This window comes from Nomascus leucogenys, chromosome 22a (genome assembly GCF_006542625.1).
Source record: "Nomascus leucogenys isolate Asia chromosome 22a, Asia_NLE_v1, whole genome shotgun sequence".
Lineage (NCBI taxonomy): Eukaryota > Metazoa > Chordata > Mammalia > Primates > Hylobatidae > Nomascus > Nomascus leucogenys.
In genome coordinates this window covers 73,323,963-73,336,760 of record NC_044402.1, presented here as the reverse complement: position 1 = coordinate 73,336,760, position 12,798 = coordinate 73,323,963, and the positions used below count along the sequence as shown (strand labels likewise).

General features: G+C 42.5%; 1 protein-coding gene across 4 annotated transcripts in view; it reads right to left on the bottom strand.

Moving 5' to 3' along the window:
* RAPGEF4 (Rap guanine nucleotide exchange factor 4) overlaps positions 1–12,798 on the bottom strand; it is a 331,431-nt gene that overhangs the window by 68,541 nt on the left and 250,092 nt on the right. For all 4 annotated transcript variants that reach the window (XM_030803682.1, XM_030803683.1, XM_030803684.1 and 1 more), the window contains one exon: positions 1,539–1,623. In XM_030803682.1, coding sequence (XP_030659542.1) covers positions 1,539–1,623 — 85 coding nt within the window. The remainder of the gene's footprint in view (positions 1–1,538; positions 1,624–12,798) is intronic.

Sequence of the window (12,798 nt, the reverse complement as noted above, 5' to 3'; positions counted from 1 at the left end):
AGACCACGTACAACATCGTATGATTCTGTTGCTACTAGTGACTCTTGCTTGCATTACATATAATGCATCATGGCAAACATGTTGGAAAATTCTATGTCTTGAAGCTGAATAATGAAGCCTAAATGAACGAACACATTTATATTCTTAGTTAAAATTCCAAATTATTCCTAGCTAGCTAAAATTCACATTTTTTAAAGGAAAAAAATTCCAAATTACGGTCCCAAATCATGGCTCTATCTTTCTAAGAACCCAGTAACTTGAGATTTTTCTATGCCTGGGTACCTGGGGTTTGAGGTAGAAGACAAGACTACCCACAATCCTCTCAATTCCACTGAGACCAGGGAAGTCGGCTCGGGGCATGCTGGGTCCCTGGAGCACAGGTAGGGAAAGGGGTCCTTCCTTACTTCCCTCTACATCACGAGCTCATGGAGCCTCAGCTTTCTGCCCCGTATATACGAGGGCTTCCCAGGTGAGGCTCCCAGGTACTACATCTACGCCCTGTGGAGAGTAAGGATGGCAAGGGCAGTGGTAGGTAGGAGGGAGGCTGGGCTGGACCACTCCCCTGGGTAGTCCACATAGGTGAGCAAGTCTCCAGACCCTCAGTGGTGCCGGGGGTGGGAGATATGTGAAGGAGGTTTGTCTAGGTTGAAGGGGAGAGGGAACTTGAAGCCCTCTTGCTTGGAGCTATGGCAAATGCCTCGCTGCTCTCAACAGAGACCTGAACTTATCCCCAACAGCAGGGACTGGCAGGTACTGCTACTGTGAGGTAGCAGAACACTACTTTTAGTGAGCTAGGAATGAAAACAAACTAGGCATCTAGATATTTCTTAAGGACCTCAGTATATACTCTGTGAAAGTTGAAACCACTTCATTCTTCTTAACTTATTAGCGTGGAGGACATGTGTGTTTCCTACAAATCATATTCTTACGGGAGGAGGTGTTTCTATCCCTATTCAGTGGCAAAACATTTCTGTCTCCTAAATACTCTAATCAGGTAAAAGTTCAGAATCAGATACAGCCACTGGGTCATTTTTTATTAGTGAGTGGTGTTATTTTGACTAATATACCTGAGCTGATGTTCTCTTGAACTTTCTGCTTCCATTCTCAAGAAGGCAGCAAACCCTGGTGGAATTGGCCCCATAAGCCAAGACAGGTCATCTAGATTTCCCTCTTTCCATCCTCTGGCAGCATATCATGGCAGGATTCAGAGTCCTTCCCATGCCTGGTTCTCTTATCTGAGTGTGCAGGTTCCAAAATTCATATTCACAGGGATGAAGCACATGTTCCAACCCTACTCACATCAGGCTGCTCTGGGGTTTAGGGCACATGGGCAACTACCAATAATGGGACAACATTTGATTCCTTTCAGTGATTGTTCTTGGGTATAACTTCCTCAGCATCTCATAAAAGAGTAGAGGTGATTTATGAGGTGAAAATCAGACATTCTTTCCCCCCACAACACCGTAATACTCTCCTCTGCCCTAACAGTGCATTTATTGCAAAGTGCTCCAACCATGCTAAACTAAGAGACAACTTACTGTGGTAGAAAGATGGGATAAGGCTTTAATATGAAGAAGCTCCTCATAGATAATCTCTAGGTCATCCACAGTCCTCTGGCCAGGTCTACAAAGATAAAAAAAAAAAAAAAGGAAATATGGAAAAAGGGCATCACTAGGGCTTCAAACATGGAAACGGATCCAGGCATCAGCAACATGCTCAGGGATTTCTTCTGCACAAGAAGATACTGGCAGAGGGAGAGGTTGCACCAGTATAATCCCTAAAGGGATTTTTGAAATAAATGTGTTCCTTGATGAAAGGATATGGGAGAAAGCCAAAGTCCACAGGATCCCTTCTCTTCTGATCTCAGAGGGAAGAGCACCTCCACTCACACGGTAGTTGGCCAACTCATCTCTCACTTTGTAGATGATTGAGCTAAAAAATTGCTTTTCATTACCACCTTAATCGGTAATGGCAAAACTTGTCTTTTAACACCACTAGAAACCATTGGTATAATCAACTTGACAACTGATCTAAATTCCTTGAGATCCTGTGTGCTATCTTAGCTTAGCAGAATAATAATGCCACTGTCACTATTATTTGGGGTTATATAATGTGTTTTTTCAGAAGGACTCAAATATAGGATGTATGCAGACTCAACATTTTCTTTTCTAGCCCTGAGGAGACAAGGGCATGAGATAAAGAGAAGGCAAATGGTAGCATCTGGGATTAGTAAGAGAAGGCAAGAAGGGAGGTATATGTCCACATTTCCAAACTCTGTTACAAAAGCTACCACTGCCCACCAGACGTTAATCAGTTTATGTAAAGCATTTTTATTCTAAAATTTATTATAAAACTAGTATCCAATGACATGCCTTCAAGGACCTCAGTATATAATCTGTGAAAGTTGAAACCACTTCCTTCTTATTCTTGAATTATTAGAATTATGTAGGACATGTGTGGGGTGTGGGGGTATTGTGGACATTTTTGGCATTGGAAGACTGAATAGATTCCTAATCACTTTTTGTATCTACAATTATTTTGAAATTATTCATAGTGTTTAATTATATTAATGGTAGGAGAAACAACTGGTCAGTAACTTGAATTTTTTATTGCTTTCTGCAAAATAAAGAATCCTAACTAATATGTTTTTGAAACTTGAAAACAAACTAATGGGTTATTAATCCTGAGAGTTCTAGGGTGTCAACTGAGAGACAATCTATATATTGATGGATAGGCGGCATTTACTCTCAGCTAATTGCTGCAGTTATGAATGTTATCTATTACATAACCATCAGTCTATTTTGTGCATTTTGTCCTAAAATTTTAACAATTTATGATATTATTCAATATTACTGTAATTACTACTAATTAAACATTAAACCATTGATGAGCTACTGATGATGTGCCATCATGACATTATCATTTATAAGGTGTTCCTTGGTCAAATAAATTTGAGAAGTATTGGTGTACTAAACACAGCACTGGATTTAGGGTCTGAAAATCAAGTTTAAAATCAGTGCAATCACTCACCAGCCATGTGACATCAAAGTCTTAGTCTCATATGAAAACTGGGGACAATATCTTTCTGAGGGAGATGTGAGAGCTAACAGGAGCAGCAACCATAAAGGTGTCTACATATTTATTTGTGTAAGTGAAAAAAAAAACCCAGCAAAGAGATATTCAAAACTCAGACCTTTGCAGAAGCAGTTAAACAAACTTACAAATAAAGTATGACATTTGGTCTACTAGAGTACATCTGAAACTTAGTTGATTATTAGATAAGTACTCTTAGTAATCAAAACTGAATTATGAATATTCTAAAATAGTTAATTGGATTAAATAATTTTGCAACCATATTTTAACATGGGGAAGATGACAGATTTAGTGGAGTCTAATTGGAGGAAGAAAACTCTGCATACTTTGCACAGTACCTTCCCAAGGACAGCTTTAACATGAACAAAAGAATATTATAACGTTCTCTTCTGGAATCAACAGGGGCTATCTTCCTAATCCTGACTGTATAAAGACAGATACTAAACCCATGACCCAGGAGATGCTAGCCAGGTTCACCTCCTGCTAAGGGTCACCACTGAGGGACACAACTGCACACCAATCTCGTGCTTATGGTGGAACCCAGAAAGTATGGGACCCATAAAGACGCTGAAGAAAAGCTGTGGCCACAGGGGCTCTAAAGGAGCCAGGCCTTCTCGGCCAGAGGCCTCATCTACTACTTGACTTGGACATGGGGATTTTGAAACTGGGACCCTTGGGGATTTAAAAGTCAATTGAGTCACCTTCATCCATCTACTACTATAGAGGCAGCTAATGCAAAAGTCTCAAGGTAGGCGTAATAGGATTATGGATCTTCAGCACAAGGAGCAGCCCTGCTGTTCCTGCTACTTGACATCAGCTGCAAATAACACGGAACCCTCCTACAAGCTTGGCTAAAAGAGAAAGCAGTCACCAAGTCTCATTCGCACCTCCATGGGGTGGGCTATTATGGTGAGAGGAGAAAAGCTCAGCTGGTAAAAGAAAGGCTTAGAATTCCGCTCTAAAATCTGGACATATTCAAAGTTGTAATTTTGGGAGCAGATCTCTATGAGGTTAGGAAAAGTGTTTATATAATATAAGTATGAGATCTGTATTACTCAACTTTTATGGATTTCTTTTTTAAAAATGCTGCCCTGCCTGAGTGTGCTAGAACACACCTGTAGTCCCAGCACTTTAGGGGACCGAGGCAGGAGGATCACTTCAGGTCAGCTTGAGACCAGCCTGGGCAACAGAGTAAGACCCCGCCTCTACACACACATACCTAATGATGCCTGTTGGATCTACAAATCACAACATATTAATAATATTGCATCTGAGATTTGAAACAGGATGAAGAACTGTCAGACCATCAATACCATATACTAAAAATTTGACATCATGGTTCAAGGCTGACCTTTGAGCCGTAACAGCTAGTCTTAGGACCTGCACAAACTGTAGAAGAAGAGAGGTAAAGATGGAAGAATTCCAGCTCCTTTTGAACCATGCTCACTTTAACCGCTGCCCTCCACCACTGAGCATGCCTGAAGCTCTCTCCTCTCCCTATGCTCCTCTCCCTTGGCTCCCTTCCTGCTTTATTGAACATTTCTTCTCAATGTCTTTTTGGTTTGTTGTTCTTTTGTCCATCCCTTGTATTGTGTTCAGCCCCGAAGGCTTTGTTCTACCTTCTCTCCCTGGGAAAAACCCTCAACTTCCATCTAGATAACGACAAACTTAAATCTCGTTCTCCAAACAGCCCTCTTTCCTGAGTTCCAAGGGCTTCCTGGCCATCTCTTCCTAGGTAACTCACAAGGACCACCAGCTTAATCTATCTAGAAGTGGTCCCTCTTCATCACACAAGACTCCTGGAAACCAGATCTTAACTTCCTTCTCTAGACTCATCTATCTCCCCTCTCTTCACATCTTCCCTGGTAGCTACACTCTCTCTCCAGCTATCCCAGGCATCTCTCCATTCCTCGAACACACTAAGCTTTTTCATGCCTGCAGGACTTTTTGCATGCTCCTCTCTTTGCTTAAAATACTTTTGTTCTGCTTCAAGCCCAGCTCAATGTCATCTTTCCTAAGTGAAACTGGCTCTCTAACCTTTCTTGCCCAGGCTGGAGTGCAGTGGCGTGATCTTGGCTCACTGCAAGCTCTGCCTCCCGGGTTTAAGGATTCTTCTGCCTCAGCCTCCTGAGTAGCTGGGATTACAGGCACATGCCACCACGTCTGGCTAATTTTTGTATTTTTTGGTAGAGATGGGGTTTCACCATGTTGGCCAGGCTGGTCTCTTAACTTCTAACCTCAGGTGATCCACCCATCTCGGCCTCCCAAAGAGCTGGGATTACAGGCATCAGCCACCATGCTAGGCTGCTCTCTAACATTTATTCCTCCATGGCACATGGTCTTACTGCTATGGTAATTACAACATACTGTCACGAATGTTATTTGCTTAAATATCCATAACTCTAGACTGTTCTTCTCAAGAGATGCAGTATCTGGTAGTGCAAAGGCACTAGATTGGAAGCAGAAACTGAATTTGAGATCTAAATCATGAACTTCCTAGTTGCCCAACTGATCTAATGACTTGTTTCTGCATCTGTAAAATGGGAATAATACAAGGGATTGTTATAAAGGTCAAATGAGGTAATATACATGAAGCTTTGCATATACTGAAAATATAGTACAAATGTACTATGATGAACTATCAGCAGACCAGAAAGTTTTAGGAATTCCTGGATAATAGAGAGCAGATGAGAAAAGAATGTCTGAGAAACAAGACTGGAAGCAGCCGCAGCTCAACCCTCAGGGAAGAAAACCATCACAGGAGTAACACAGCATCACTGATAAGATAGCTCTGCGTCAATCAGCCCAGCGGGCAGGAGAGGGCGGTGTCAGAAGGGTTGATCAAAAGGCCCCACCACTTGGTCAGGCCCCTACCCTCCCACGCCTGTCACACTCAGTAGTGGACAGGGGCAGATTTACTGCCAGGCAAGACCTTGAGACCTGCTCTCTAAGACAGATGCCCCAGGAGGACTGAGGGTGAGCACTGGAGCCTGGGAGAAGCAGAACAGAGGGTGTGAAAACCCCAGGCTCTTCCAGGTGACACAGTAGGAAAAGGAGGCAGCTCTCCCAGGAAGAGCAGGGAAGGGCTCTGTTCCCAGGAAATCCTTGCTATTTTGGCAACTAGTGAAGGAAAGGGGATGGTGTAAGCCTGCCTGCTCCCCAGGTACCTCTACCAAAGCAAAGCCTGCCAAGAAACCCGCCTCCTTGCAGAGCCAGCCCCCAGCACTTCCAGGGGAAGCTCTGTGGGGGTGCGACCACCACATCTGTGCAGAAGCCCATGTGGGCAGCCTGCTTTACCTCCTGGTCTTTCATTCGTCAACAACCCACGCAGAGAAAGAGAGGCTTCCATGGGGACTCCCTGGATGCCTCAGAGAGGTCCACAGCAGCTGTTTGGGACTAAAGGGAACAAAGCCTAAAAACAGTTTAGTTTTTGAATCCTAAACAACATTCAAGCTGCAAAGAAAAAAAGAGAAACACGACAAGAACAAAACCCCAACCCTGTGGTCTGAGGTGGTCACAGCAATCACACGGCAAGCGACTATCATTTGGCAATCCACCCAGGCAGCAAAGAACTTTTGGGTCCTGTTTACAGCCATGTTTTAATGAGGTGAGAGAAGTCACGACTGCCAGGTGTGAAGAGACTTACTTTAAAAAATGCGTATATTCACAGCTAGCAAAGCAACAAAAGCACTCATGAGAGATTTGCTGTGAGCCAGGACACTGTCCCTCAGGGACCTCAACATGTCATTAGGATTGAAAGTTGAGGTGAGTCCCAGGGAGGAGGCCAGGTGGAGCAAAAGTCAGTCCGGTCAACCTGTGCCCACCAAACTGCATCAAAATGGAGCCCCCTCCCACCCTAGGGGGGTCTCAGTGTTCGTGGCAGCAGTAACAGAAACCAGCCCAGCCTCTCGGAGGCCGCTGGCTCGGAGCTGCTGTGCCATCTAGTGTCTCAGAAAAGGCTCACCTCTCTACTCTCACATCAGACAAAGGTTCTCCCTCGATCCACCCCACCCCTCAAAGAACACCCGATCACATCTAAAACTGAGCATTCCCCACCACAATCACTGAACAAAGTCGCATTTTAAAAGCAGGTTTCTCTTGACAAACAGTGGCATTAAGCACCTTTCCTGCTTTGGTCTTTATGGGGGTGACAGGGGAAAAAAATGGAGAAGAGATCCTGCAAATCAGCCCCCAGACTGTTCAAACAGTAATGAAAGGGTCCCAAGGACTGAAGGCAATTTGGCTTTCAAGAGTAAAGGGAACACTGCCCGAGCAGGAGGAGAGAACTCCCATGCACCTTCATAAGAGTCACCTACAAGGCTGGGGAAGTGAATTGACTCTCTGGCTGCTCTGAGTGGCAGCTGGTGAATGTACCTGGTCTTTACTTGTCCTTCTCCAGATGTCACAGGGAGAGATATTAGGCATCCCTGCTTCTTTACAAATCTGCGTGGTGCCACATTGATGTGGATTTGTCGGATCCTGCTGTGGAAAGGCCTAGTTTCTGCAGGGGATGCATTCTGGCAGCAATGTCTAGTTACAGACAAGATAATAAATGGGGATGGATAGGGAAGCAGTTTATACATTAAAGGATGGGAGGGCTCAGGTGATATTGGAAGCTGCTGGTAAATACAGTTTTATCAAGGAATTTATCAAGGTCAGAGACAGAGCTCCTCAGTTATTGGAACGTGGATAAAATGAGGGATTCATCCAGCCACCAAGCAGCTCATTGGCATGGCCCACGGTAAAATATGCAGGTAAGAAAGCAAATAACCCAGTCCTCTAGACCTGTCACCTAGCAGACCTTGGTACAAGGGGAAAACACCCGGAGAAATCAACATTATAAATATCTACATAAGCCATGGTCACGCTTCGAGGTTTTTTAAAAAAATGCTCTACTTTTTTGTGTGTGTGGGGTGGGGGATGCTTTATTTTTGATGCAACCCTTCATCTCAATCCACCTGATTCTCTGACTTTTAAGTCCTTTCTCAAACTTGGACCATTTTCCAACACTGTTAAGATCTTATTAAGATCTCGCTTCTTCCACTTCCCTTAAAGGAAAGTTTAGTGCAGTTTTGCACTTCCTTGTCTAGCAAAACCAGCAAAGCATGTTTTTTCTTTGCCTCACCTCTCAGGACCCCTGCTTCTTAAGTGTCAGAGACATTCCAGGAACCTGGTGACTGCACATTTAAAGTGTCCTGCCCAGCTCCAACTGCTCAGCTCCCTGCCATGCCACCACCCCCCACCTTATCTTTAACCCCAAAAAGGACATTTTAAGTTCCCTTTCTAGTCCTAATAGCAGAGCTTGTGTACACAGGGATCCTTTTCTGCTTTGTGAAGTTAGAAATGAATACAGTCTATAACTGCAATAAAGGGGAAAAGCTTTATGAATATTTGTGAGAAATGAAGTCATCCCTGTCAGGACATGGGGTAAGGGTTCCATAATTCACGGCTTCTGAGTGCTAAGTGTTTTTAGGACAATGTGGTTTGATCACATTTAGAAACTGAATATGCGCAGCATTCTTCCAGCAAAAGTGTTTACTACAAGGACACTCAAGAGTTTAACATTAAACCTTTTAAAAGGTACAAGTACAAATATTTTCCTTTAAAACGCCTAAGCAACAAGTTGAGAAGCACAAATAAATTTGGATGGAGTCAGATAGTATAACCGCTTGCCTTTGAGGATGAAATATACATGTGAGATGGAAAATGCAAATGTTTTTTGAGAAGGTGCTATATGAATGCATTGTTACTTTTTCCTTGCAAAATGTCAATTCTTAATTAATCAGGGACATAGATTATCCATATTTTGTGGTTATTTCACTGCTTATTCAGTAAATTCACTAGTGAGGACACGCTTGAGGCAACCTAGGAGAGAGGAAATAATATTGGCAATGAAAGAAAAAAAGAAGAAATAAAATTGGACTTGGAGTAAGATTTGGATCAGTTCCTGGTACAGCCACATATACTGCTGTGTGATGTTGAGAAAGGCACTTGGTATTGACCAAGCTCAATTTGTCTGTCAGGACATAGTGGATTATCATGAGCCATATTTAATTCACAGAGCTTTTTAGTGGTTCAAAGAGGGGATGGATGTGAGACCACTATATAAACTATACAGTGGTATTCAAATATTAGTGATTAAGTTTTGTTTGTGGTTCTGGCTACAGGGTTGCTGTGGAGTAAATTGACTCTTTCCAGAGCTGTGGGTTTTCAGTGTTTTTTATGTGATCTTTAGACTAAATTTTCCAGCAAGTCTTCAAAGGAGCTGTGAAGAGAGGCAGATTAATTATAAGTTGGGTGCCGGATTTGGCAAATAAAAATATTGCATGAAATATATCAGAACATTGTTTGTTATTCATCTGAAATTCCAATTTAACCAGGCATCCTGTATTTAACCTGGCAACCCTAATCATATGGCAATTAAAACTATAAAGCACTTCATTTCTGTGCAATCAGTTTGACAATGGATTATAAAACTTTAGACCCATATGGCCCATTGGATTCTGCTCCTGACAATACATAGTAAAACTCAGGACATAAGATAAAAATAAAAGAATTATAGGTTCCAGAAGCATGTAACTCTCTCAGGAAAGAATAATCTTCATCATCATTTTAACCCATTATGGATTAGTAGCACGCCTGGGAATCTGCCATGCTAGAGGACTTTTTTTCCACAGTAGATGGTGCACTCCATTCTGGTCTATATGGTAATAATTTAATGAAATTAGATTAGTCTGTAATAATCATTTTATTTTTTTGAGATGGAGTCTCGCTCTGTTGCCCAGGCTGTAGAGCAGTGACATGATCACGGCTCATTGCAGCCTCCACTTTCCAAGCTCAGATGATTCTCCCACCTCAGCCTCCTGAGAGCTGGGATTATAAGCATGCACCATTACGCCTGGCTGATTTTTGAATTTTTTGTAGAGACGGGGTTTCACCATGTTGCCCAGGCTGGTCTTGAACTCCTGGGTTCAAGTGATCCGGGTGCCTCAGCCTCCCAAAGTGTTAGTGTGAGTCACCGCACCCAGCCTTGTAAGAATTATTTTAAATTGGATTTCCACGACACCTTTCCTTTCCAATGCTCAAAGCATAAACCCATGAGTCCATTCTGAAGCCCCTTTGGACCGTGGCAGGTTATGGTAGGGCACAGTACAGAGCACAGGCTCAAGAGTCAGGCAGATCTGAGTTGAATCCTGAGTCTAGTGCTTTGTGGATAACCATAGGCAAGTGACTCAGCCTAAGCCTCTGTCTCCTTGTCCCTAAAATGGGAGTAATATTACACAACTACCTCAGAGTTTTGTTGAAGGAATTGAATTAAGTTTAGCACAGTGTCTAGCACACAGATGCTCAATAAATGATGGCTATAGTTAAATTCAGTTGGCACTTGTGTTTTCATTTCCAATCTATTGTGAAGTAGGGAGAGAGCAAGCAGGTATTACTGAATTCCTTTTATACCTTAAGAGACTTGTAATCTGAAGATGTCAGATGATATAATGGTAAACTGGTAAGAATAGAACCCAGAGCTCTTGTGCTCAGTAGTATTTTCACTTCATTTACAAGACTCTTGGGTCAAATACATGCATCTCAAAGGCTGTCATTTCAAACTACAACAAATATAATCTCATAAAACTCAGTATCTGGCTTTCTGTCTTTAGTTGGTCCCTCCAGCCTATTTTCTGGAGATAGCACAGAAACCAATCTATTACAAATCTGATCACACCACACCTCTCTCTAAAACTCTTCAGTGGTGCCCCAAATGACTATAAAATAATATCCAACGTACACAGAGGGCATGGCAGATGCCCCCACCAACCTCAGCCTAACTCTCCAGCTGCATCTTTTAGTGCTCCTGTCTGGTCACTCCCTCTGTGTGAAACAGTTTACAGTTCCCTGTGGGAACTTTCCCAGCATCTTTCTGTCCCACGTGTGCCCCTGTCCGGCTAGGAGCTCTTCGTTTGTTCTGGGAAGAAGAGTATTAAAATATTATTTTTTTTGCTGCTCTTAAGAAGAAAGGTGCTGGGTCCAGTGGCTCATGCCTATAATCCCAATACTTTGGGAGGCTGAGGTGGAAGGATCGCTTGAGTCTGGGAGTTCAAGACCAGCCTGGGCAATATAATGAGACCTTGTCTCTACAAAAAACTAAAAAATTAGCTGAGCATGGTGGCATGTGCCTATAGTCCCACCTACTCGGGAGGCTGAGGTGGGAGCACCACTTGAGCTCAGGAGGTGGAGATTGTAGTGAACTGAGATCACCCCACTGCACTCCAGCCTGGGTGACAGAGTGAGACCCTGTCTCAAAAAAAGAAAAAAAAAAGGGCTTGCGAAACAACCTAAACATCCAACGATCACAAACTGAATGCATTAAAGAACATTCAGAGAATATACCTATTTAAAAGCTCCATCCTTAAAGGATATTTAACTTTAAGAGAGAACGCTATGATATGTTATTAAGTGCAAAAAGTTAGGAATTAAAAAATAACTAAAGGGATAGGCACCAAAATGTTAACAGTAATTAACTGAGAAATGTGACTGCAGGTATTTTTTCTTCTTTTTTAACTCTTGTCAGTGGTTTCCAAATTTTCTCCAATAAAGAGATCGACTTTAGCAATAAAATGTCATTAAAACCTTGAGGCAATCTTATAATAAACCCTAAACTGTAGATGAGCAGCTAAGTTCATCCTCTCCTCTCCTGAATCTGAAGCATAAAGGTAGCAATCCAATGGTTGGTTTCTGGCCATGTGGATATGAGGAATGAGAATAAATTGCTTTTATGGGGAGAGGCAGAGAAATGACCTACTTAATGCAATCATTTATTCAGGTAAATTCTAGAAGCTTTCACTTGTGACGCCAAAATCTTTCCAGTAAAGACCAAGGTGAAGGTCGCCATGCAGTGAAGGAAGGATTCACAGTGACTGTCTTACTTCAGAAGCCTAGGTTCCTTCGGTCGTGCTTTTCTTTTCATCTGATTAGCATTTGAGATGAACTTCGTAACTGTGGACATTCTCTTGACACATCCCAGCAGAAATCAAAACCCTAACCACCACCAATTTTAGGCTTGCTAATCTGGAATCCCCTGAAGAAACAAATCCCTCTATAATTACCAGGATTTTAAATTCCACACCCTGAAAAAGAGTTTAGACAAATAAAGCTCCTGTTAAAACAGGCGCTGCTAATTAAGACACAATACACGGGCTCTCAAGCGCCCTCTAGAGCAAGTGTGTGGAATCGAACAGCAGTGGGGTAGTCTCCAACCAGCCTCTGCAGGACAGCCTTGCATTTGGGCAGCCAATTAAGGGATAAACAATACCCTCCCCACCCCCGCCCACAGTATTTTGCCTTTATGTCATTTAATCTACCTTAAATTGTTGCCTTTCAACTTTACGCCCTATAGCATATGTTTGATATGAAGCCAATGTATCTCACGTTTCCATATTTCTTAACGCCTTAGCAGAGTATGGGCAGTAAGAAAACAAACAAACAAAAAACATTTCCAGGACCTTTGAACATGCTCTCAGTTTTCAGGAGCAAGGTGCTCAGATGGTCTCTTCAAGACAACAATGATACTGGCAATTCTTGACCAACTAAGCTTGTTTTCTTTCCGTTAAAGTAAAATTAAGTAGTAGCTCCAAAGATTAATAGCAGGTCAAAAAAAAAAATGGGGTATGTGTGTACGTGCATGTAGAGTTGGACTGTCTGTCTCCTAAA